The 24,660-nt window shown below is 41.3% G+C and overlaps 1 protein-coding gene across 2 annotated transcripts in view; it reads left to right on the top strand.

The window, feature by feature from the left end:
* The window catches only part of LOC121194053 (aryl hydrocarbon receptor-like), a 28,098-nt gene extending 4,591 nt beyond the window's left edge, over positions 1–23,507 (top strand). Inside the window, exons 2-11 of one of the 2 annotated variants that reach the window (XM_041056605.1) lie at positions 3,066–3,256; positions 14,498–14,601; positions 16,027–16,116; positions 16,380–16,494; positions 16,636–16,763; positions 16,926–17,128; positions 17,424–17,533; positions 17,994–18,135; positions 18,285–20,010; positions 20,216–23,507. In XM_041056605.1, coding sequence (XP_040912539.1) covers positions 3,066–3,256; positions 14,498–14,601; positions 16,027–16,116; positions 16,380–16,494; positions 16,636–16,763; positions 16,926–17,128; positions 17,424–17,533; positions 17,994–18,135; positions 18,285–20,010; positions 20,216–20,293 — 2,887 coding nt within the window. In that variant the 3' untranslated portion in view covers positions 20,294–23,507. Of the gene's footprint in view, positions 1–3,065; positions 3,257–14,497; positions 14,602–16,026; positions 16,117–16,379; positions 16,495–16,635; positions 16,764–16,925; positions 17,129–17,423; positions 17,534–17,993; positions 18,136–18,284; positions 20,011–20,212 lie in introns of both variants that reach the window. The other variant, XM_041056604.1, reaches the window with a different exon arrangement.
* Positions 23,508–24,660: the final 1,153 nt, after the last annotated feature.

The following is a 24,660-nucleotide window of genomic DNA, read 5'->3' as shown; positions in this document are numbered from 1 at the left end:
CCTTCAATAATAATTGGTCCCACTCTGCTTGGTAGCATATTGGTAAATGGAACTACTCTTGTTGTCAACCAGTCATCATCTTTGTTCTTGTACAACACGTGTTATTTTGTGTTTTTGAGTTCTCTACTCTATTTTTGTCTGTCTGTGGAAAACTCTTTGTAGGCTGGAGTCTGCTTTTGTAAAATATCCTACTTCCAAATTTGCAGTCTTTGTTTGTCTGTAGCCAAACGTGTATAGAAGGCACACTTCCCATACTTTTGAGCCACTGAGTCATCCTTCTGGATCTGGCAGAGATTTCATCAGCTTGTGTGTCAGAGTCTTTGCAGCAGACTGAGTGCAACATGGTCTGCCTTGTATTTGGGACAGAGGTTGTAGAGTTCATTTCTTGTATTCAGTTCTACTCCTTTGCTCTTGAGATAAGGAATCCCAATAGAAACTGATGGAGGAGGTTAAATTTCTTTCTTTCCTACAATGAATGCCCTGATGTCTGCTGCTCTACCTTGTGATCCATAGCAAATCAAGGTGGAAAAAATGGTCCTGAATGCTGGCTTTTGTCTCCGCTAGGCATTTCTTGAGAGTGAGATCAGCCCTACTCCATTTCTGAGAAGGTACAGCTCGGGTCTGAGGCCAGCAATCGAGTTTAGGCTGCATTCCCTGCAGACTATTCAGTGGCAGAGGAGGAAATGTAATAGTCCGTCATTAACCAAAGTTTCGGTAAAGAGGGAAATTTAGGGAAATGTAGAGAATTTGCAGCCTGAAGCAGCAGATATGCTACGGTAATAACTGACCCAGAAAAGTTGTTGATTCTAAGGATACTCTGATGCAGTTGCATGGCTGAAACCAAGTGATTTAATATGATAAGAACTGACCAGACTGATATAGACCTCTGATCGGTTCCTCTTCCTAAAGATTTACAGGGAAGACTCCTGTTTAAGGACATTTGAAAGAGTCTCTGTCTAAGAGTCATCCAAAAGGCTTTTCAGTATATTGATAGCGATCATCTATTACTATAATCAGAATTGAATGGAATTTTTTTCACCAGATTTTTCCCATTACTGTGCTGTACAGTTTGATCATTATCAGCTATACTAAAGGGCATATGATTTTCTAGATCTAAACCGATACAATTGTAGGTCCTACACAGTCTACAGCTAGAGACGGGGCAATGTTTATTTTCAGCCACTGGGTAATTTGTAATGAAAGTCAGCTGATTTTCAATCAGCTGTTCAGTATGCACACATTTAATAGTATCAGAAATAATGTCTGAAGGTCTTTTATTTACCAGTTCAAATCAGATGTATGTAGGTTTTTTTCTTTTCGGGTCTGGATCACCATTGCTTGCTGGTTTTAGTGCAGTTTAACCTCACAGATTTGTCAAAGTCGAGCTGATTGATGCAATGACTGAATGTTTTGTGCTACATCATGTACATGTCTGCAACTGGACAAGGACACAGCAACAGGCTACAGCCAGCCTGCTGCTGCGTGCTGTATCTCAGTCAGTTTAAACCACTGTAGACTGTAGACGGTCAGTGACTGAAGTTCACTATCTGTTGCGTGGTAGCCTAGTAAATGTTTGACAAAATGGCAACAGAAGTTACCAGTTAAGTTCATTAACTTTAAGATTATTCCTCCTAAGCAAACAAAGAAATACATCAAAAGTTAAGAAAGATGGGAATGAAATGACGAGGTACTCATTTTGACTTAGCGAGTCACAAATGTGAGATTTACAGTTTATCTGTATACTGTCCCTCTTTTCTTTCTTGCGTGTAATTTGAGGTGGGTGGGTTCTGAAGTCTTCAAAAAGATGAATAATTTTTTAACCTAGTGAAGATAATTTGTGCTTTTTAGGGTCTGAAAGCTGTTAGCTGCTTCACAGGTGCTTGGTGGAGGAATGACAGCAGTGGTGTTGTGTGTCCTCCCACTTGCTCCCTTTCACTGCCACTTGGTTTCACTCCCGGTGTAGCATGTGTGTCTGATTTGTGAGTAATGACATGTATCTCTAGTGAGCCCCGTGAGTTTGTATTTTGCGCTTGAGCATGGGTGGTCAAGAGAAAGTCAAGCAGAGCAAATAAAGCTGCTGTCATGGTAAAAACTGACTGGATTACATTTTGGCAAACTACATAAGTAGCCAATGGAATGACTTGTGGTACTTTTGTATATTTTGCATGCTCGTGTCTGTACTATTTATTCTGGACTGAAGATTGTTTCCTTGAGAAAGAAACACCACTTTGTCTTTTTTCCAAGTTTGAAAAAAATAGGGGACTGTGTGTGTGTGTGTGTGTGTGTTTCTCTTCAGTATGACCAAACAGACTGGTTCATGTCAATCAAGATAAACAATCTCCCTGCTGGCATTACTTTATTTTCGGATGTGTAGTTAGGTGGGTACTTGTCAAGTGCAAACAGAATATCAGAATATCTCAGTTAAAAAATTGAAGGAAATCACATCATTGTTTTTAACCTTAACAACCCTTAACTGAGACCTTCAGCATTCAGGGATGTTAATTATCTCATGCTGTCGAGTCTGTGAGCTAACATTAGCTCAAGCAGCATAATTTACCAGGAGTTTATCTTCATTGCTATAACTGGACAACTTTGTATGTGTTATAAACTAAATATTCTGCCTTGGTAGTGCATTCAGGGGGTAAAAAAAATGTAGCTTCAGCCATCAAAAACGTCTGTGAGAACTTTTATATGCAACTCAATTCATCTGGCCAGGCACTGCTCAAGTCAGTGAAAACACAGTGCTGTATTCTGTTGCTAGACTGGGAAGTTTCTACAGCTCTCACCTATTGACAGCACTCCTGTATCTAACAGTCTAACACAGGAGCTGATGTACTGTTGACTCAGCGGGACTGCTGCGTTTATTAGTCATTTTTATGACAGCCTATTCTTCCCCTAGGTAGGTCTGAAGCTGTTTGAAGCATGTCTAAAAGTTAATATGGCTCATGTTTAATTGCCATTTGTCATACTGCACCCCACAACAGATGCCAGATGGTCTTGGTCCACAGTCTTAGCATAGCACTTGGCACTTCAGTAACCGTTTGTGTTTTTTTTTTCCTCCACAGAAAGAAATTCTCTGATGGCAATGAAGTTGTTAAATCAAACCCTTCAAAGCGACACCGGGATCGGCTGAACGGGGAGCTGGACCGCCTGACAGAGCTCCTGCCCTTTTCCGAGGATATTCGCTCTCGCCTGGACAAACTGTCAGTCCTTCGCCTCAGTGTGGGGTACCTGAGGGTCAAGAGCTACTTCAAAGGTGAGGACCAGCCACAGTTGTGTTTCCTAATATTTTCTACGATGTCAACAGTGTGACATAGGACGTTGACCTGGGCACATCAGTTGTTAAGGCAAATCCTAATAAGCCCCTCACTCTGACACTCTGACCTCCATGCCTTTACTTTGCAATGCACTATATGAACCTGTAACTACTGTCTAGATCCTGACAGGAGAGCTGCTAATTCAGAGTAAGTGAATATTAATGAAATTCACAGGAAGTATATCTGCACGGTTCCACTGGCAAAGAATTTTATTTTTAAGACTCGTTTGCATAGTTTCATAGTCTTCTGGGTGTTCCCATTTTGTTGGACACCTCAGAACAGATTAAGTCATAACCTGTTAAAAAAAATGGGTAGAATAAGTCACATAGAATTAAAGCTTGATAAAGGGACAGTACGGAATCGGGCCAAAACGAGGCCAACACTAAGAACTGGAACTGATTTGAGAGTCACACATGCAAAGGCAGTACCTTTGACAGCCAGGGCAGGAATGAGAAGCACGCAGGAATCTGGTTCTAGGAAACAACACATCCTCAGAGCTTGCAACCTTACTCCACCCTTTCAGCGAGCAACACCTAGTGTAGTCACTTTGGAAAAAAAAAAAAACCTGTCAATTGTTTTTTAAGATTCAAATCTTCACTGTAAGTTGATTCGACTTGCAGGCACCTTGGCTTTAGAAATTTGATGAGTCATGTGTGTGAGTCAGTTACGTGTGAGTCACGCACATAATATCTCCACCACCTGCAAATGATAGTTTTCCTTTGAGTTAAACAGACTAGCCGAGGTGTTGGCAGACAAACAGCTGAGTAAGTTGCTTTTGTGCCTCTGGCTTTAATGATGTTAGAATTAATGTGTCGTGTCTCTGTTGCCTGTTGGTGCGTTGTCTGTGCATCACCAGCAGTAGAGGAGTAATTGGTCTAAATGTACTCAGCCTGTGTTCCAGCACCATAATATTACCAGGATTAGACATCTTTCTTATTCATTTTTGTTTTCCATTAAAGTACATTTATTTCTCTAAGAGGGAGCTGGTACACTATATCAGTTTTCCTCCTGTAATGTATTCAGTGCCACCTAGTAAGCATTATTAAATAGGTAGTTTTCACATAACTCAGTGAATTGATGAGAGTAACAAGAGGAAAACCTTCAAACAGCCAAAACACAAGAAAAATGTTTGTGGCTGCAGACTGTAATTCCCTTACTAGCCAAGTTGTTTGCAGTGTGAACATCCAGAATGAATGGACATGCTATGTGCAGTCAGAGGAGACGTGACATTCCAGTGCTGCTTGTTCTCACACCCTTTTGCCTACTTTTTTTGCTATGCAGACAAGATAGGCTTAAATAATGTAGCCGCGCCACGATATAATCATTTCCGATAGTAGTTTCCATAAACTTTGCACGCCTGCGTTTACAACTTGACATTTCCAAGTTATGCTAAAGTTCCCCCACAGCTTTGATTACCTGTTTTAAATCAGTTTGCAGTGGTTTACAACATGCAGCTGATGGATTCCAGGGAACATAAATCAAATGTCGTTTTGATTTCTCCAGCGTCATTGATTCATGTGCGGCATGTGTTTCATGAACAGAGGACAGTCAGTCGGTTTATGTGCACACTTTCAGGTGCAGGATCTGTCATTAATTGACATAAATTGTTATGAGTCATAAAAAAAAAAAAACTAGTTGTCCATGCAAGGCAGGTTCTACATGATTTTCCTCTGCTTTATATACAGATTGACAGCACATGTGAAATATCGGTGGAGTCTTGTCAAACACCTGGGGCCAGATGTACAAATAATACATACACACTAAAACTATGCACATTCCATTTCTCACACATGAGCCAGTGGTGGGAAAAGAGGAATGTGTCATGAGAATATGTGCACCATGCAAACCGTGATTTTACAGAGCCAGTTAACCTATTTAAAGAAGTAGAAATTAAAAATAATGTAAAACACTGAATCTTGAATGAATTTTAATTTTTTTATGTTGTAATCCTAATCTTAGTGCATGTCTAACTTTTCTGTAAAAAAGGATATTTATTTATGCCTGGAGAGTATGACAGCTTTCTTTCCTCCTTCACTTCTCTTTGTAGTATGTAGAGTCCCTCACTAATCCCTCGATACAACCATCTTCATTTACAGTGACTCCCCTTCTTTTCCCTCTGCCCTAACTTTGACCCACAGCATTCTAGTCAAAGGTCAAGCTGAAAAATCCCTGCACCAAAGTGGCATTTTCCAACATAAACATCCACAGAAAACAGAAACGAAACAGTTTTTTCCTGCAGTACTGGGTCAACTACCCGTGTTTCTAAAACCACACAGCTCGCCCAGAATTATTTTGGGTGCTGATTGTGTTGGACTTCACATGGAAAACATGGGATTACTGTTAAAGGTGTGTACGGATTGAAAAGTTTGCAATAATGGTGGATTCATGTGCAGGTGTCTTGGGAAAAGAAATGACATCCCAAATTAGCTTTGCTTGTGGATACACTGCTGCTTTCCAGCTAACTGAGTCTTGCAACAGATTTCAGACTTTTGACCACAAATAAACATTAAAACTGTGAGAAACGGTAACACCTGCAGTGGTGTTTGCTCTTTGTAGAACACCGACCTCATTCGGAAAGTTTTCTGGAAAAAAGGTTCAGTAATTTTTTTTCAGACAGTCATGGACAATTTGATGTCCTGTAATTTTATTTTTCCTCTTTTTAGATCTTTAAGCTCTTTTTAATAATATTTATGTTTCAGTGCTTGGGACCAGAGCCAATGAGTTCTTGGCTGAAGACGCTCCCTCCACTTCAAGATTCATTGGTGTATGAGAGACAGTCACAAAAGTTGTTAGCGGACGGTTAGCTGGAACAGCAGGAAGTTGTAGTCTAGGGAGCATGTCAGCAATAGCAAAACAACGGATGAGACAAGGTTGATGCATGTCTCCAATATAACATCGGGTTTGTCAAGTCTAAAAACATAATCTCGGTATTAACAAACATTTGAGTTACTAACTAAGAAGATGGAGTCAGACTGCATTATGTAGAAGAATTGTAAGAACCAGTGTTTTTTTTTTTTTTAAATAGTCAGGATACCTCAACCTCTGCTGTTTAAATTTTTACCATTCTTTCTTTAGTCTGTCTCTTGTGAACCCACTGACCTTATGGAAATGTAATACCGAATCACTGGACGACAGCTTTAATCACATTATGATTGATCTCTATGTGAAGGTCGCCTCTGATCGCTGATATCCTATTCAGAGTAACACGGTGATGTGGGTCAAATCAGGGTCAACACGCCTCAGCCGGCCTTTTTTTCTTTTCACTCCTCCTGAACTGGCACAAAAATGGGTCAGACACTGTCTGGCTGTGGTGACCAGGGTTCCTCGTTAAGAATGGAAACTTAATTAAGTGATAATAACGTTTTGAAGTAATTTTAAACGTTGACTCTTTGAAGAAAGAAACAGAGAGAGAAAAAGGGAAAGTCTGCATGTGTGGGTGAGCAAAAGAACAGGAGAAAGGAAACCTAACTGGTAATTATGTAATGTAATGGTGCATAATTCTATGGTTTAGCAGTAAATTGCAGCTAACGCTGCAGACTGGAGTCTGTGCTAACAGTAATAATCAGAGATTAACCAGCGATAGTCGTCCCATGTGAACAGGTCCAACGCAGGTTAAATGCCTGTCTTGTGTATGCGAGTGGGATTAGGGCGCACAAACGCCTTTACCTGTTGGCACTGACATGAGTGGATGTGACATATGATACATCCATAACACTATGCAAAGTGTCAGCCATGCAAAGTGTCAGCCATGCCAGCTCTCCTCTTGTGTGCCATGACACTTTATGCCAACTCAGTGTTTTGAAAAGCCCCTTCTAAAAGGGATCTGATCTGTACTGATGACTCGGCTGTTTAATAAGCATGCAGTGGGGGCCAAAATAAGCCTGTTGTTCATTATTAGGTGGGATATCAGATTGCAGCGTCATGTTTCTCAGCGTTTTGTTTTGCACCATCACTGTATCCCAACCGAGGTGTTGAATTCTCAGACGCTGGATCAGAGTTCGTTCAAATGAGGCTTTTTGCAGGATTGTTCTGATCTTGTTACAGCTGCTCTCATCACAGACAGCACATTATCATTATCATCAAACACGAAGGTCATTTGAGGTTAGTAGTCCTGTGTAAATCAGCGTAAGGGTAACTGAGGGTCCTGGTTTTATGTTTCACACCTGTGTCTTTGTTTTTCAGCGCTTGATTTGTCCATCTGTCGGTGTAGAATTATTAAGGCTGCCGTAGAAATAATTAATGAAAGATTGAATGACATTTTGTCCACAAACTGCTAGAGCTACTCGTTACAGACATCCATTTAAGGAAACCTAAATTCATCCAAAGGGTGAGATCTTGAGAGACAGTGAAATGGCCACACATGGATACGTGTCACATGACACGGATTTTGATATAGCATTTGTTCCATAATAGAGTGATAATAGAGTGAATTTGAATTGTTATTTAACGGGAGGTGCAGTGTAAACATATCGGTGACTGTACACTGCCCTTTTACTTTGAATCAAACACATGTTCTCACATTAAAGAAGTGTAGGTGAAGAAGCCTCTGCTCCGGCTTTGACATAAGCATTGCTAATGTTTGTGTTAGAACAACATACACAGTGTTACAGACATGTTGGCCCGAGTCCTTGCCTAATTGATGCCCTTATGAGAAAAGCCAGCAGTGGGGAGTTGTTACGCATATGCAAAGTTCTGATGTGTTTAAAGACATGGGGCCCATCCATACTTTAAGCAGTAGCTAAAAGTAAAAACACATTTACACACAAACACATGGGAACAGCTGTGCAGTATTAATAAGCTCTTAACTTCCACCTTGCATGAAACTCTGTAGAGTTAAATAATTCAGACTTAGCTCAAATTTTAATTACATCAAGATGGATAAGATGAAACGTTTAATCAGATGATGGATTCCCAAAACACAGCCTTTGCTGTCTATCTAAACGAGATCACCAAGGTCGACTCTCAGGGGTTATCCCAGTCAAAACATATGCCTGGGATGGGTGTTCACGTGGGGACATGCCTAGAATTTAAGATAGAGATCTCATAAACCGTTAGGTAAAAGAAAAGGCTTTAGAGAAAAGAACAAACATAAGCAGTGTTAGGGGCTAAGATTTCCAGACTTGATACAAGCCATTTACGGTTCCCTCGAAATGGCTGATCTCTCTGAGCAACGCTGGACTGTTCGCCTCATAGCGTGACTTTATGAGGCAGTGCTGGATATTTTGTAAGGCTTGTGGCTCCTTGCTGCTGACATATTTGTGTGACGCTGTTAGAAATTTGAGAAAAATGTGGACTGGCTTTCCAAGTTCATTGAAAACATCCAGGGCCTGTTAGCAATCATAGTTGATGTGGTAACACCATATTATGTGTTATAATTTAATATAATTTGGTATTTGGGATATCTGAACCATGTATTCACAACCCCGCACACATGATACAGAAGGAATAAAGAGGTAAGAACAACATTTAAATATCAGTATGGGGAAGCCCAGTCTTGTTTGTTATTGTATCCTGCTGGGCTCATTATGAAGATTTTTTTTGTTGTTGTTGAAAGATGTGTTTTACTTATATGTGCCCGTCAAAACTCAGAAAAATACACCTGTCAAAAAAAAAAAAAAGACATCTTACTGGGGTGACAGCAGTCAGCCTGTTGGCTCTTGATTCATGACTCCCCTTTCAGTATATCGTGAGAATGCAAGCAACCGCTGGGAGACAGATTTAATCATGTTTTCATTTTTTCCAATTTCCATTTTCTGGAAGGTTTGCTCTTAGTCTCTCCAGCTTCAAACCACAGCGCTGCATCTCCCTTCATACCCAAACTTTTTTCTTGTTCTCTGTTGGCCGGAGTTGAGCTCGCCCACCAAGACTCTCTGTGACATTTAGAGTCTTCCAAAAATGCTTTTGTTTGTTTATGTGCCGAACCAAAATCAGCTGTCGTCCCTCTCAGAGTTTGGTTGGGGGATCAGACACAGAAGATGTATTATTACATTTATTTAAGGACTATGATTCAAATCTTTCGGAGTTCGGAAGGAATTTGAAAATATAAACAGTGATTGTTATTCAGGACAGTAAATTGGCTTTTAGTGTTGATTATAATTTGCATATATTTCCAGACTTCAAGCATTTATAATCATTTCCATCTACCAACAGCTACAACATCCAAGAACTCACTATCTGATTTGCCGGGGCTAAAGTTAGACATCGTGTAGGAGGCAGAGTTGGTATTTCTGGCTCAAACTCAAACCTTACATGATTCCTGCCTTGTTAGAGCTTCAACTGACCGCTGAGTGATACGAATCATTTTAGCATTATGATATGCGAGGCATGCCTAAAACAGCAACATCAATTTTCCTTTATTGTTCTTGTTGTTGTTGTTGTTGGTCTTTTTTTTCATCTGTGTCTGTGCCCAGTTCGAAAGTGATGCCATAACTTTTCAGTAGATAAAAAGAGACAGCCAAAAATAGCTGGGTGTGTTTTTAAAACGGATGCCCCCAGCTCCACCGCCACCACCACCAAAACAGATGTTGTGTCTTCAATAGCTTATAATCACTGTTTATTTTGATTTGGGATTATCAAGGTCTGCTCTTGGGTTTTGTACTTCAACACACAGTCCTTTTCAAACCTGCAGGGTCAAGTCTTTTTGGGGCTGTAAACAAGGTGTGATGACAAACCCTCCTTCTACTCCCTAAAAAAAAATGTACATGTGTTCACAGCAACAATTAACAGCAGCTGATGAAAGTAAAAATCAAAGAAGAAAACTCCTGGTACCACTGGAACAACACATGTTGTAATTAAAAAAGGAGTCTGTACAAAAATCGGATTTTGTGACTTGAAATTTTAACATATACTCCCCAGTTTTGTACTTTGAAATCTCACGATTTGCTCTGCTATCGTTGTTATTAATAGTAACCTCCATAATAAGCCTTGGGCTGGTTCTGCAAACCTCTGCTTTTCATCCAAGGCTGCACCTTTCTTCTTTTCCTTGAAATGTCTACATGACACTCTTGTCTGATCACCCAAAAACTTAAGGCTGTTTCCTTACTCTAAAGTCATGGAAAATAAACAGGGACATTAATCAAAAGACTTGATGGGAGGATGAACCTATGGGCTGAGTCACCCAGCTCATTGGTCATTATTTGCTTCAAGCACTGCCCTGTCCTGCACATCTGCGTGAGAACAGAGATCTCTGTACAGGATCAACAGGACCTAAATGTTTTCAAATCAAGATAATATTCCCCTATGCATTGCTGGCATGCTTTATACTCTCTCTGAACATGGCAGGCATCCAACTCGTGACAGCATTTCCTTTTTCTCCTCTTCGTTTCAGAGCGTATGCTGATATTTTAAAGTAGATACTGTTTGCATAGGTTGTTTTAATTCAACTTACAACATTTTAAGATTTGGGGTTTTGGGTTTAGTTACAGTTTTATTATTTGTTTGTTTCTATAAACATCCAACATGTTGAAACTGTCCAAAATACACGACTTTAGTCAGTCATGTGTGTTTTATTTTCACTATTCAGTGCTTCACATTTTACCCCCACTACTTTATATGTATTTTCCTGTACTTTAACCTGTCTTCCTGGATAGTCAGACTAGATTGTGTGTAGAAAAGCTCCGGCCCATCATAGTTCTTAGGATTTCACTTAATTACCCCGTGATGAAAAGACATAAAATCCTTTAAAGGCTACCGCAGTGAGTGACAGGGATGTTTGCCTGGAGTGAATCACATGCTCTCCATTTCACCAATCCTATAATGGCCTGTTTTCTGAAACAGGAAACTATAGTTTTTTTATGTTTTTTTTTTTTTTTTTTTTGCTGAAATGGGGCCTCTCTTGGTATCAGATTACACCATTGCTTGAAAAAGAATTTGAACATATTGGAAGAAGCTTTTAGGTTGGCAGTAAAACATTTTGTATAAGCATGTATGATTACTTTTAAATATGGTATGGCAACGGTTCAAACCAACACTAAAGAATCTCTTCTTGCCTCTACTACTATCTAGGGGTGTATAGACCGTTTTGCAAACTATCTAGGGGTGTATAGACCGTTTTGCAAATACGGACATCTTGGATTTTGACAAGCCATTGTCCAACACAGTGAGACGTGCAAGGTATAAGTACATGGAAGGGGGATGGACAGTTTTAGGAGTTTGACAGTTGAATAAATAAGGAAAATGGAGAACAAAAAAGTGTCTGTTAGACAGGGATATCCCCATCACAGACTGATAGCAAGGTATTTTCATATCGCATCAGTTGACTCACCTTTTATAACCGGCCATAAGAGTACCTGAATGCACCTATGAAACTACAGTCTGCACGTCTGCTTGGCTGAGGTCACCAAAGGTGATTGGTCTGCTTGGGTTTCCAATTTTTCTACATATTTCGAGTAGCGTATAAGTCAAGCATGCTGAACTAAAGCTCAGTAGTTCTGGACAAATGTGCATTTTGTTATCAAGCAAATGCATTGTGGGAAATAATGGTAATACAGCTGTTTCAGGATATAGTGAATGCATTGACCTGTCTAGTGTTAGATACCGGTGCATCAAATATAAAAATCGATGTCGAATTGTAAATCCAGCTCCAACAGAACACCCAAGGAGGAATACATCTGGCTTTAGTGTCAAAATAGGTAGTTCGTCTGCCGGCCTGATGTTGAAACACAGATGCTGTCAAACCAAGTCAACCCAATGACCTTGTTAAAATTATTTGGCTACAATATTTTGGTTACATGCAAACAGCCCCTTGCTAGCCTGCAGAAAGGCGGCGTATATGTCTGATGTTAGTGGGAATCTGTGGTTTTCTTCCTTCGCTGCTTCCCACTAACTTACAGGAATGTCTCTCCAGCCTCTGGTCAAGCTCTGGCCAAGTAGCATTAAACATCTTTCTGCTGCAGAAGCATTGGAGAACTGTAAGTGCATATGAACAGCTCTGCACAGTGGAACAGTGGAATAAATTGTTAATCTGGTAGCAATGGAAAAAGATGGGGAGGAGGAACACGACGCAGAGTTCACCACTGAAGAAGAAAACTAGAATGAAAACAAACAGACGGCCACAAAGAGGCCCACTTACTCACGCAAACACTGACTAGAGGGAAAGAAATGCAGCATGAGGGATGTGTTGGATTATTCAGACTTTGATTTGAAGTAGCATGGTCTACATTTGTTGGTATGTTTGGCTGAAGCAGGAAGAATTAACCGTGTCTGTGAGTGTGTGCGAATCTGTTTATTTTTACAATACGAATTTAATTTTTGTGTGTTTGTTTTTGATGACAGTGTTGCTTGCTTGTACTGGCTGCACGTGTAACTCACATTTTATGTTAATAGTAGTCACATGCATGGATTGCATAATGTGTCAGTCCTGCAGCTTTGTGTGGTGTGGATGCGTGATTGTCGGACTGTGCAGGTCTGGGTTTTTATGTAAACGCTGTGTGAGTTCTAGCTGAGAGGTGGGAAGCGTCTGTGTTGGAGGGGAGCGTTCAGGGGCCCCTTCCCTCCTTAAAGAAGTTGCGTGACTGGACTGGACTGACGGGTAGGGAGAGGCCATATCCTGGGATTTTCCTGTAGTGGCCGTCCAGATAAGGGAAGCGCTCTTGTCGACTGTTGCTTACAAAAACCCCCCAGGGACAGATGCAAGAAGACCGAGCGTGTTTGTGTGTGTTATTTCTGTGTATGTGTTATGTGTGTGCGGATATGCAGGCTGCCAGATCAGTTTTCCAGCAATGAGAAAACCTGTTCTCTGGCAGGGCACCAACAATTGAAACTCAACCAAGCCAGATAGTTGGCTTCGCTTTTTTTTTTTTCATCTGCACGCTCATGGTCTAACATACATATTATTTATAGAGCCACAAAGGAGTCTTGTCCACAGTGTGGCCACTTGTCTGCATAACAAAAGTTTACATCATCACATACAAGCAAAAAAAAAAAAACTGTCATACAGTACAATACAATGACAAATACTACTTTTGCAGCGTGTTCAGGCTCATCAGTCACAGCACAAGCGTGTTCAACCATTTAAACCATATATAAACAAAATGTTTCTCATGTTTACATGAGGATAACACAGAACAATAGCATAACTCTTGTGAGTTTAGAAGTTGAGAAGCATCTAAACATGACATGACATGGTTGGTGGAGGTGTTTCATATATAGCACAAACAGGTGATGCCAGGGTTAATCCCAGACAAACAGTAGATGCTGTACTTGGTGCAGGCTGTATTTTCATATGGGCAGTATTAACAAAGTGATTAAATGTCTGCCCACACTCGAGGTTTGGTTTGCACCAAAGGTGCACACCCAGGCACCTCACACATCTCTCTAATGTTAAAAAAAACAAAAAAGACGTTGCCAAGTTTTTCGTAATCCCTTACCTGGAAATGGTTGTCTAAACTGGCTTTGTTCTCTGGCTGGCATGTTTTTGACACTCAGCATATCAAATGAATGCTAATGGTGTTCTGTTACTTTAAGTCACAGGAAAGTGAGGATCACTTGACAGGTTGGAGTACAGTCACAAATGCGATTGATGAATAAGCCTCTAAGGTGACCCATATTTACAGAACGCACACACAGTGTAGTATGTCTTTAGGCAAAGTTTTGATACTGCCATCATGTGATATCTTGATATTAATTTTTTTTTCTCTGAAAATCTTTTTATTTTTATTTTTTTCCAACAGATATGAAAACTTTACACACACACACACACACTCATTCCCGTTTGTTATAAAACATCCTGCATACCATCCAAGGTCCGGGGGGTGTGGTTTATCATTAGAACATATAATAAATCAGCAAGACAATCAGTGTTACTGTTTATTTCTAAGCCAAATGATTAAACCAAGTGAAAGCAAAGGTGAATGTGAAACTTTAGTGGACTTTACCCGTCTTGTTTGCCCATGCAGTCTTTTACATAATGTGGCTAAAATGTGGATTTGAAGTGGTTTCTAACACAATAAAATTGTGATTCAGTTTTAGTGATGTATAACTAGTATAACTAAGTAGTATAACTAATGGAAAGGATGGCCACTACCTAACCCTTTCATAAGTTTAAATCCTTGTCACATACCCGGGCACAGTTGATTTGGCTGAGGGATTCAGTGCATATCATTTCTTGAAATTCTTAAAACCTCTATGATGTTTATGTTACCTCTGCTGATTCCTCTTTTGTTTTGTCGCCTTGTGTGCAGCGACCATGAAGAACAGCAGCAACAGTCTGTTTCCTGGACTGAACGGGCAGAATGGCAACAACAACGACACCACAGGCTTCTCCGAAGGAGAGCTACTGCTTCAGGTACGAGACAGGAATGAGGGGAAAATGCCATTTAGACACATCTATAAAATTTATCGCAGACAACCACAATATGCACTGTAAATATATTTTAAATACAGATTAAGGTTAGGCTAGAGAACCCAAATGTAAGACACAAGTAGGTGAGGAGACTGGAGCTGAAAGAAGAATATTTATTGCAGGGTTGTGCAATAGGAAGAGCAGGACGGAGGGGATAGCAGAGGGGGAAACCAGGGCTGAGCTGAGCAGGGTGGGAATCTGAGCTGAACAAGCCCAGTGTGGAGAGCAGGGAGTAGCTGAGCCGAGCAGAGTCCAGGGCAGAGTAAAGAGGGTAGACGGGATGAGGGGATAGAGACAGGGGCCGGAGCAGAGCAGACAGGACTGCAGAAAGAGAAGAGCAAGTTAGGCAGGGGGTAACAGTCAACAATCTACAATATCTTTTAGAATGGTTTGACGAGCAGACTGACTGAGCGAGAAGTACAACCTGGCAGGGTGATAGTGGCAGAACTGGGCAAGTCTTGATTAGGATGCAGCTGGTGGGGCTCTGCTCGGACTCCTGCACACCTGTCTCCACTTAGACAACTACACACACACCACACACACACACACAAACACACACACACACACACACACACAGACTGCAGGCTTGGCAGAGGTCGAGGGCAGTGAATGTTTCTGCTGTATGCAGAACAAAACGTCTCAAACCTGATTGATAACTGAACAGCCTGAGGCAAACTGGTGCATAAATGCACAGTCAGACTTTTGTATTTGTACTCTGGTCATGTTGTGCAGAGCTAATCCAGGTCTACCTATTTAGGAGGAAGTTATGACAGGTGACATTGCGTGCCGTGGTGCCTGTTGCCAAACCTTGGCCATGCTTTGTGGTTTCTAACAAAACCCGTGCTTGTCAAATGCCTCACATCTTGTTTATCAACACTCACCTGTCAGGTACATTTTCACACTATGCTCTGCGTAATGATCACAAAAGGGCAGTGATAATATAACACAAAGGGCCTTTGAGAAGCAGCAGCTGTTGATGTTATTGTGGACTATAAACAAACAGCAGGATTTACAATCATATTTACAACTTGTCTTCTGCAAAGCATCTAACAAGCAGTTTAAAAAATACAAAATAACACGCAGTTTTTTATTTAAAACGTTTAACTTTGAGAGAATGGGACTTAATCTGTATTAATACTTAAAACTAAACAATTGAAACCTTAAAAGCAGCCTGGCACTCTCACAGTGGACTAAAACCTTAAGTGTCATAATGAGGTTGTTCTACAATATGAGTTCTGTGTGTACTGGATATGTGTATGCCTACTTGGTGTATGTGTGTCCATAATGTACCTGACAGGTATGCATGTACTTTAAAGCTACTTTGAGAAACCTCTCTGTGTGCTGACTGCCTGTCTGTTCCCTGTGCAGGCGTTGAACGGGTTTGTGATGGTGGTCACGTCAGAGGGATTGGTCTTCTATGCCTCTCCCACAGTCAAGGACTACCTGGGCTTCCATCAGGTGAGCTGCTGGTCTTCGTAAAGTACTTACAGTGTTATTATTCATTGTGTCACTCACTGATAACAAGTTGTCAAAGGTCTATAGAAACTTCCTGTGCCACTTCTGCAGTATAAACTATTACTGCGCTGGTCTTGGCTAAATATGTTGCTTATGTTTCACCACCAGCAGTTTCATGGGCGGTGGAGCCTGAAGTGGGGTACGCCTCAGGTCTATAAATTGCTTGAATTGTCATTTGAGTGATGTGTTCCCTCCTCTACCAACAGTCGGATGTGGTTCACCAGAGTGTGTTTGAGCTCATCCATACTGACGACCGATCCATGTTCAGACAGCAGCTTCACTTTGCCCTAAATCCCCCATCTGTGGCCGTGGGTGGAGATGGTGAGTACGATGGAAAAATAAGGTTTTTTATTCAAGAGTCCAGTATTGTCTGAACACCTCTGTCTGAATAAGTCATCCGTTGAGAATAAATCAGCGGTTCATGGATCTGACGTGATGTTTTATCTCCGTCTGTGTTGTCAGCCTTGCAGAGTTGCGGTACTACAGTGATGTACAGTCCTGAGCAGCTTCCCCCAGAGAACTCTTCCTTCCTGGAGAGGAGCTTTGTGTGTCGCTTCCGCTGCCTCCTGGACAATTCCTCTGGCTTTTTGGTCAATACAATATTTCATGTTGTAAAAAAAATAGCCATGACCTTTGCTTGAATTAACAAAGTCATCTAATGAGCAACATGTAATGCAGTTCCTATGAAATGTTACGCATTAGGCTTAAGTTTTTGCAGTGCTGAATCCTCACATTCTTTGCCCCTGAACCAGGCTTTGAAGTTCCAGGGGCGACTGAAGTACCTCCACGGCCAGAGTGTTTTGAGGGACAACAGGGCGTGTAACAAACCTCAGCTGGCACTGTTCACCATCGCTATGCCTGTTCAACCTCCATCTATTGTGGAGATCAGAGCAAAAATGCTCCTTTTTCAAACCAAGCACAAGCTGGACTTCACACCCACGGGCGTTGATAGCAGGTGCTATAAATTTTTTCCAATCTTCCTTTTTAAGTTTTCATTTTGTCTGGTGGAATTATTTCCCTGGCAGGTAATATTTGCCAGCCTAACAGGTGATCAGAAAAGATCATTTTAGATAAACGGTGCAAGTGAAGATTCCAGCTCTGCTCAATTTCAAAGCACCTTCGTCCAATATTAGGCAGTTTCCAGGTTTTATTACGATCAAATTGACTATTGGCACATTTTGCTTTTTATTTATTTATTATTCCAGCTGCACAAACTTCATGTGTTTTTTTTTTTATTGGTCTCTCTCCAGGGGGAAGATTATTCTGGGCTACTCAGAGACTGAACTGTGTATGAAAGGCTCCGGCTACCAGTTCATCCATGCAGCTGATATGATGCACTGCGCCGACAACCACATCCGCAGTACGTTGGCAATTTCAAATTTGACTTTTACTTTAGGTATTACGATTATTTGGTATTGGAGATGCAAGAGCACATTAAGAGATGCTAGAGTGATCTAACAACAGACAGCCAGGTGCATGCTATGCATCTGGAGTTGATGTCTCTAGAAGGGTAGTCAAAAATTTCAGAACGTTAATTGTATAATAATAATAATAAATAATAAAATAATAAAAAAGGAAAATGTGGCACTAGATTTCTGACCAAAACAGAGATCACACGTTTGTCCAGAGTGAGATATCACATCAACTACTGCCCACAACAACCACAACAAAATTATGAAATTTTGTTGTGGTTGTTCGTGGTTATGAATCAGCCATAACACACAAAAAAAGAGCGAGGTTCACTTTCAGAATTGTGACAGCAGATATTTATTGCGACTCCATTATTAACTTCTCATTGTGTGTGTTGTTTTCATCATCAGTGATTAAAACAGGGGAGAGTGGACTGACTGTTTTCAGGCTCCTGAGTAAGTCCGGTGGCTGGGTGTGGGTGAAGTCTAACGCCAAGCTGATCTACAAAGGAGGAAGACCTGAATTTATCATCGCGTATCAGAGAGCTTTAGTGTGAGTGTTTAATTACTTCTCTCTCAGTGGGTCTGAAATTACTGTCAACCAGGACAGAAGATAAATGAAAAATGTCTCTTAATAAACGTAATAAGACTCTGGTCTTGCTGTCCGTAAAGTAATGTGTGCTTATCTCGTCTTTTTTTCAGGGACGCTGAGGGTGAGGAGTACCTGCGTCAGAGGAGGCTGCAGCTTCCCTTCAGCTTCACCACAGGAGAGGCCGTTCTCTACAACACTGGCCCCACGGTGGACATCACACAGTTTCAGTTCAATAAAATGTTCAGCAACAATGAGATGAACAAGGATGTGGCCCCCGGCTCTTTGCTGGACTGCTTCCTGAGACAGGATGAAGCAGCCTACACCCAGACAGTGGACCCCCCCTTACCTGTGGATCAGGTGTTCATGGACAGCCGCGCCCTGGTCAGCGTTCCCAGTGATTCATGGCAGGAAAATGGGGCTGGAGCCACCACAGGTGACCCCGTTGTAGTGAAAGATGAGGCCAAGCAGTCGGTCATGGCTGTAATTGACAACTTGGGAAAAATGGCTCAAGATGGTGACTTCAGTGCGGCGTTGCAGAATCTGGAGGTTGACGATGAAGAGTTGTTTGAGTGGGAAAATGCTCTCAAGAGATTAAGTCAGGATGAGGATCAGCAGAACAGCGTTAGGTCTGATCTGGACACCATCCTCACAAATGACATATTCGACTACATAGATTCTGTTTTGTTCAAGGAGAAGGGAGAAGATTGTCTAAACGCCAGCCCTCCCAGCTGCCTCACCGCAGGCAACAATAATCAGCAGGACCCCTTCACTCAGGCTGCCCGGTTCTCGGCCACTCAACTCTGTGAACCACAGTTGTTTCAGACACCGAGCCCTGATCATACTTACTCTCCAGTGAATGGACTCTATGCTCACCAGCAGGATACAGGGCAGAGCTTATTAGAGCCTGGTCAGATGTTCAACGGCGCCCAGAAACTTTCCCACCAGGGTCCCCTGATTCCTCAGGCTGACACCAGCCTGCCCCCCCTTCAGCAGCTGCAGCTCCAGGACATTTTCAGCCCATCAATAGAGCTCCCAGAGCTCACTGTCCCCAACGCCTCAGCTGGTGATACCTCAGCCCCTTTTCAGTCCATCAACCACGTGGGCTGCCCTCAGGGGATTTCTGGACAGAGGCAGTCCAGCCAACTTCTGCTGCGTCCTCAAAACAACTTGCAGTCGCCTGCATTGGCAGCAAATGGACAGCTGCTGCAGGGCTCTGGTAAACAGCCGAACAATGTAGCACCCGGCACAATGGACATTTTGCCACCCTTGATTCCTTGCAATGACTTAAGTTCCTCTGCTGCACCTAATATTCCCATTCCCTTTGCCACAGCTTGTCTGCAGGGAAGTTCCCCTTTTGAAATGCAGAACCACCAGGTTCAGCAGTGGCCGCAGAGCCAGCAGCAGAAGCTGCCTCATGCTGGCACCATGCAGAACGGACATGAGTCGATGCCAGCGTGTCACAGCCAAACTTCAGAAAGCCAAACATTCTCACACGCAGGCCTTTGGCCGAGGAGTGCCACCGGACTGAACCACACTCAGCAGGGGGGCCTGGCATGTGGACAGGCAGCTACTCACAGCAGCTGTATGTTTGACCAGCACTTTTCTTCCAGTCCAGCAGGGGGTGACATGCTGGCGGTCTCTGGGTCTTCGGGCCTGAGTGAGACGGGCACTTCTCTGGATCAGAGTCCTCCTCAAGGTTCCTGCTGCTTCCAGTGGAGCCGCAGTGAGCCTGTGGTGGGCGCATCAGCCGTCAACCAGCAGAACGGCACCGTCATGTCCTCCTCAGAGCATGCACTCAACATTCAGCACTACCTGGAAAACCACAGACAGACACAGGTAACATTTATTTCTCTCTAACATTTAATTATTGCCTAATTCTCACACAGCTTTTATACATTTTCTGTTTTTAATATTTTCCTTTACGTTTTTGATTTTCTCCTTGTGTGACACTGTCCTCTGTACCAGTGCGCCTACCTCTTCAATGTCATTTCCTTTAACCACGATTCTTCTCTTCTCTTCTCTTCTCTTTTCTGTCCAGCAGGATGAAAAACTCTCAGCTGAACTCAGTGGAATTTTTGCCACTCCTGTTCGAGATGTAGCCATGTACCTGACAGAGTAGAGCCAAGGCCTGTTGTTATTGCCGTTGCAACAACTACAGGAGAAGGACAATTTCACAGTATAGTTTGCCTGTATCAGTGCTTATCCTCAGACTCTCGTGCTTACGCTCGTTTTATATCTCTCTGTGCCGTTGTCCAGTCTGTAATGTTTAAAAGCTGTTGCTTGTCAGTTCCTAGTGAAGATACACTATAATAATAATGAAGTATAAAGTGCATGTACCAGGATGGAGCTTGAGCCAGCTAGGAGGATCGGTCAAGTGAATCCAAATAGCCAAAGAAATATGTTTTTTTATAAGGGAAACCGCAGTCGTCATGTCTCTGCTTTCAGCCAGGGACATTCATTTCTTTCCCAGATTTAAATACTTAAAAAATACGTAAAGGCTGAGTGTGAAAGAGTATAAAGAATCGCTGAAAGTGAGAGCTACCTGAAAACACAGCTGTACCATCAAATGAATATTATTACAGATGAAATAATCTGTGTATTTTAAATGGAATCCTGAATTGTGGTTGATGTAAGTGTTTAAATACAATCTGTAAATTATATTTGTTTCACTAGAAGGTCCGCTTTTGGCTGACAGAAATCTGGTGCGTACAGAATGCGTCAGCACGTGATAGATGTGTGTATCTGTGTGCAGTATAAATGGGCTTTTAGGGAGAATACCTTCCAATTGAGCATCCCAAAATTAGAGACCAACTGTTAACATGTCAGAAATAAGCAGCGAAAACTGCATTCAGGAAAAAAAAAATGGCTTGGTTGTCAGCGAACTACCCATCGGAGGGTCTTATTTACGCTGCTTGCTGCTACTGTCATGGAGACATTTTGATTTGCTGCATTATTTCCATTTCAGTGAGGCATTTTCTGAAACTGAAAATAAGCATAGATGCGGTTGAGTTCATTTGAATTCACTGCTGCTAATTAAGACCTGTACTTTCTCATGTCTGTGAACCAGTGGCACTGATACATTAGTCCTGTGCAAGTTACCTGCAGCCCAAATCTTAACAAGCAAATATTTTTTGCAGCCTTCATCATGTTGGTACAGTAGCACCCAAACACCTGCGATTTGTTAAGTCTTACAGATTTATACTGGGACTGCCACTGGTCTGCAAATTGCAGAAACCAGTTAACGTATTCTAGGACGGCAACTGTGCATTTTAACAAAATGCTCAGTCTAAGAACTGGAGTGTGGCATGAGTCAGCAGAGTGATCTCAAACAAAGCACTGACAGGGTTTTAGGGACAGCTTGTCCTTTCTTCAAAGTACATGTTGATGAAGGCTGTGTCTAAATTCAGGGGCCACCTCCTTTGAATGATGCAACCAGCGAAAGTGGGTCAACGCTGAACATGGGCCTCTCCTCTAAATTAGACTGTCATTGTAACAGTTACCAAAACTAATGGTGCGTTCAGGCACTCCTAATTGAAAACTTTAAGATTTATCAAATGGGCAGTGGGGTGATAAAAACCCAGTGGTGAATGAAATTGGAGGTGTTTCCTAATATCTGAGTTTACAGCACTTGCCGTTTATGTTTACTTCATCATACGATCCTGCTGTGGCCTCTTTCGTCTTTGCACTTCATGTGATGTGTTTTCTAATCACCTATGACCAACAGGTGGCACACACCTGATAAATCAGATGTGTATTCTGCTGACTTTACAGTAGGATAGTCTGAATCCACTGTAAAACCAATGATGGATGGACTACTTTAAGTCTTTAAAGTCAGCCTGTCATGCTGTGCTGTTGTTGAAATGCGGACTTCAAAGGATGCGGTCCCTGAATCGTGACGCAGCAGGTGAATACAAACAGCCTCCATACCTGCAACTCTGCTGCAGTATTTTACAACTGTTTCTCAGAGACAAAGATGCAGGTGGATTTCCAGCAGCTCTCACCCAGAAATTCATTCATTTCTATTCCCTCTTCCCATATTTTGTTATCTTGCGTGGGAACATACTAAAATATATTTTTCATTACCCACACTGAGCCATATACAGTATAACCCTATAATTTTTCTTGTGCCTTCTTGCTAAATAGGCAGCTGAAAAGTATCTCCATATAAATATATCTGTGCCTTCCTGTATAAAGCATCTTAGAATAATATTTTCCTCAGTAGCTCTTGTTTTTCTAAGGCAGTCCTTCTGAGGTGCACTAATTTAAGGGAAGCCATATCCAAAGAAGACACCATATCCTTTCTGTAAATTAATAAGCTTGTATCCTTAAGTGCATTTCAAGGCTCTGAGGAATTCCTTCAAGTCCATTTTCCATTTACACAAACGTCCTTAACAATGGAAACAAGGGAATACTTCAGTCATGACATATCTCTACAGAGATATTAAACATGTTTTCATTAATGAACAGAATGAAAATGTACCGAGCAGTTAGTATCATGTGGAGATACTAACTGGTCTTTCAGATCATATTTACTTTGCTGTGTCTGTTTCCTGTTTGTGCTCTTCAGTCTATTTCGGCTCCTTTTTTTTTTTTTTTTTTTTTTTTTTTGATTCTCACCAGATGTCTGTAATATCCACACTACAAAAACAATATTCACAGTTTGGTTTAACCTGAGCAAGAGCAGCATTAACATGGCAGCTTTACCGTATTCCTGCTGCATTGTGGGAAATCACTCAGTATTTTACCTTTCCTTAAGAATCTGTTGTGTCTGTATCTGGAAAGACATTTTACTTTTGTGCTAAAAAAAATTTTTTAAAAATGACCATTTTAAGTGAAATCTGGTAAAAACCCTTAGGGAAAAGTCTTAGGGAACAGATTAATGCGGCCTTCTGTCCTCTGTCCTGGATCCCCATTGTTCTGGATGAAAGGGCAGTGACGGGAATGTCCCTCTTCCTCCTGTAGAGGATCTCGGGCTCTTGAGGCTAAATCGCCTGTAAATCGCCTTTGATGTTGGACTTTGATACAGACATGTCATGACCATAGCCACTATGAAAAACCTGGAGCCAAATGTTTTAGTCACCATGCTTTTGATATTTTTAAGCAAACATGTGCCTTGACAGTTGCCATATTTCTGTTATTTGTTAAAAAAAAAAAAAAAAAGAAAGAAAAACGGGAAAAAAGAAAAAGAAAAAAAAAGTCACAACTATTCCCTTCAGTGTAATCCACTTTTATTTAGCCAAGTAGTTATACTATCTATCATATGTTAAACAAATAACCACCCATTGTCTACTGTTAAATGCTTTTTCATAAATATATGTGTGCAACGATTAAAACTGTGTTTGACTCATTTCATTATAAAGTCGGTGCTGAAGATCAGATGGTACTTTAGAGACTGCTGCTGCAGAGCTCGTAGTTTCCTTCAGCAGTAACTATGGGACATCGTGGATCGTTTGGCTTGTTTTTAGTGTGTATGGATGATTTACAGCTGTCAGTCATAGTAAGTTAAACTTGATTACTCACCTGAATCAACAGTCAGTGACAGATCACAGACACAAATCAAGACCTTTCCAGCCTCCTCGTCAGACCTTACAGATCATCCATTGTCTGGAGACGTCATCTCTGCACTAACGACCTTTTTTTTTTTTCCTGTTGTTTCTTTTCCTCCTTCACAAGCACAGTGCACATTATCAACATAATTAAAATGTATGTGCCAGTGGCTGGTGAGTTTCCCTCCACAGTCCCTGGGCACAAAAGGAGGATTTAGAATGTCTTATCTTTATCTAAATTTATCTTATGTGAGAATCAACTGATTGTTTTTTTTTAGTTTTGTTGACATGGCCCTGGGCTTTAGGAAACCATTATGGGCATTTATCACCATCAGACCAAACAATTATTTGAAAAAATACTCGGCAGATTTATCAATAATGAAAATAACTGACCACAGGAACAAGGGCATCAGTGGCAGCTGTGACATTTTCCTCTGTTTTCATTAAGGAAAGTTTAGTAAGTGTGTGTTAAATTTGAATTGTGACTGAGTGTTTAAACCAACTGAGAGTAATGGAACACACCTGAAGACATAAGTGAGGATGTAAAGATGAAGGTGGGAGAGGGAAAGAGGAAAGGAAACCCAAACACAGCTGACTTTCTCAGGACGAAATGATGGCTTGTATCCACCAGAGGGCTCACTCTCCCTGTCCTCACCTTCCAGCATGAGTGTGCTGTGCATACAGTACAGGGCAGCATTCTTACTCTTGATTACAGTTCAATCAGAACAAATTTGATCAAATTAAAATACAAATTGATTATAGAAGATTGAGAACACAAGCCTGACTTTTAGCTGCATTTTAAAAATACTGATTTAACATTATGAACTGAAACATTATTATTATTATTTGAATTTTGGCATTATTTTTCAAGTGATGGCATTTTTAGAAATTATTTTGTCTGAGATCTGTCAAATATTTCATGATGGACAAAAAGAGATCA

Source organism: Toxotes jaculatrix, chromosome 15 (genome assembly GCF_017976425.1).
Source record: "Toxotes jaculatrix isolate fToxJac2 chromosome 15, fToxJac2.pri, whole genome shotgun sequence".
NCBI lineage: Eukaryota > Metazoa > Chordata > Actinopteri > Toxotidae > Toxotes > Toxotes jaculatrix.
This window is presented reverse-complemented; position numbering and strand designations above follow the sequence as displayed.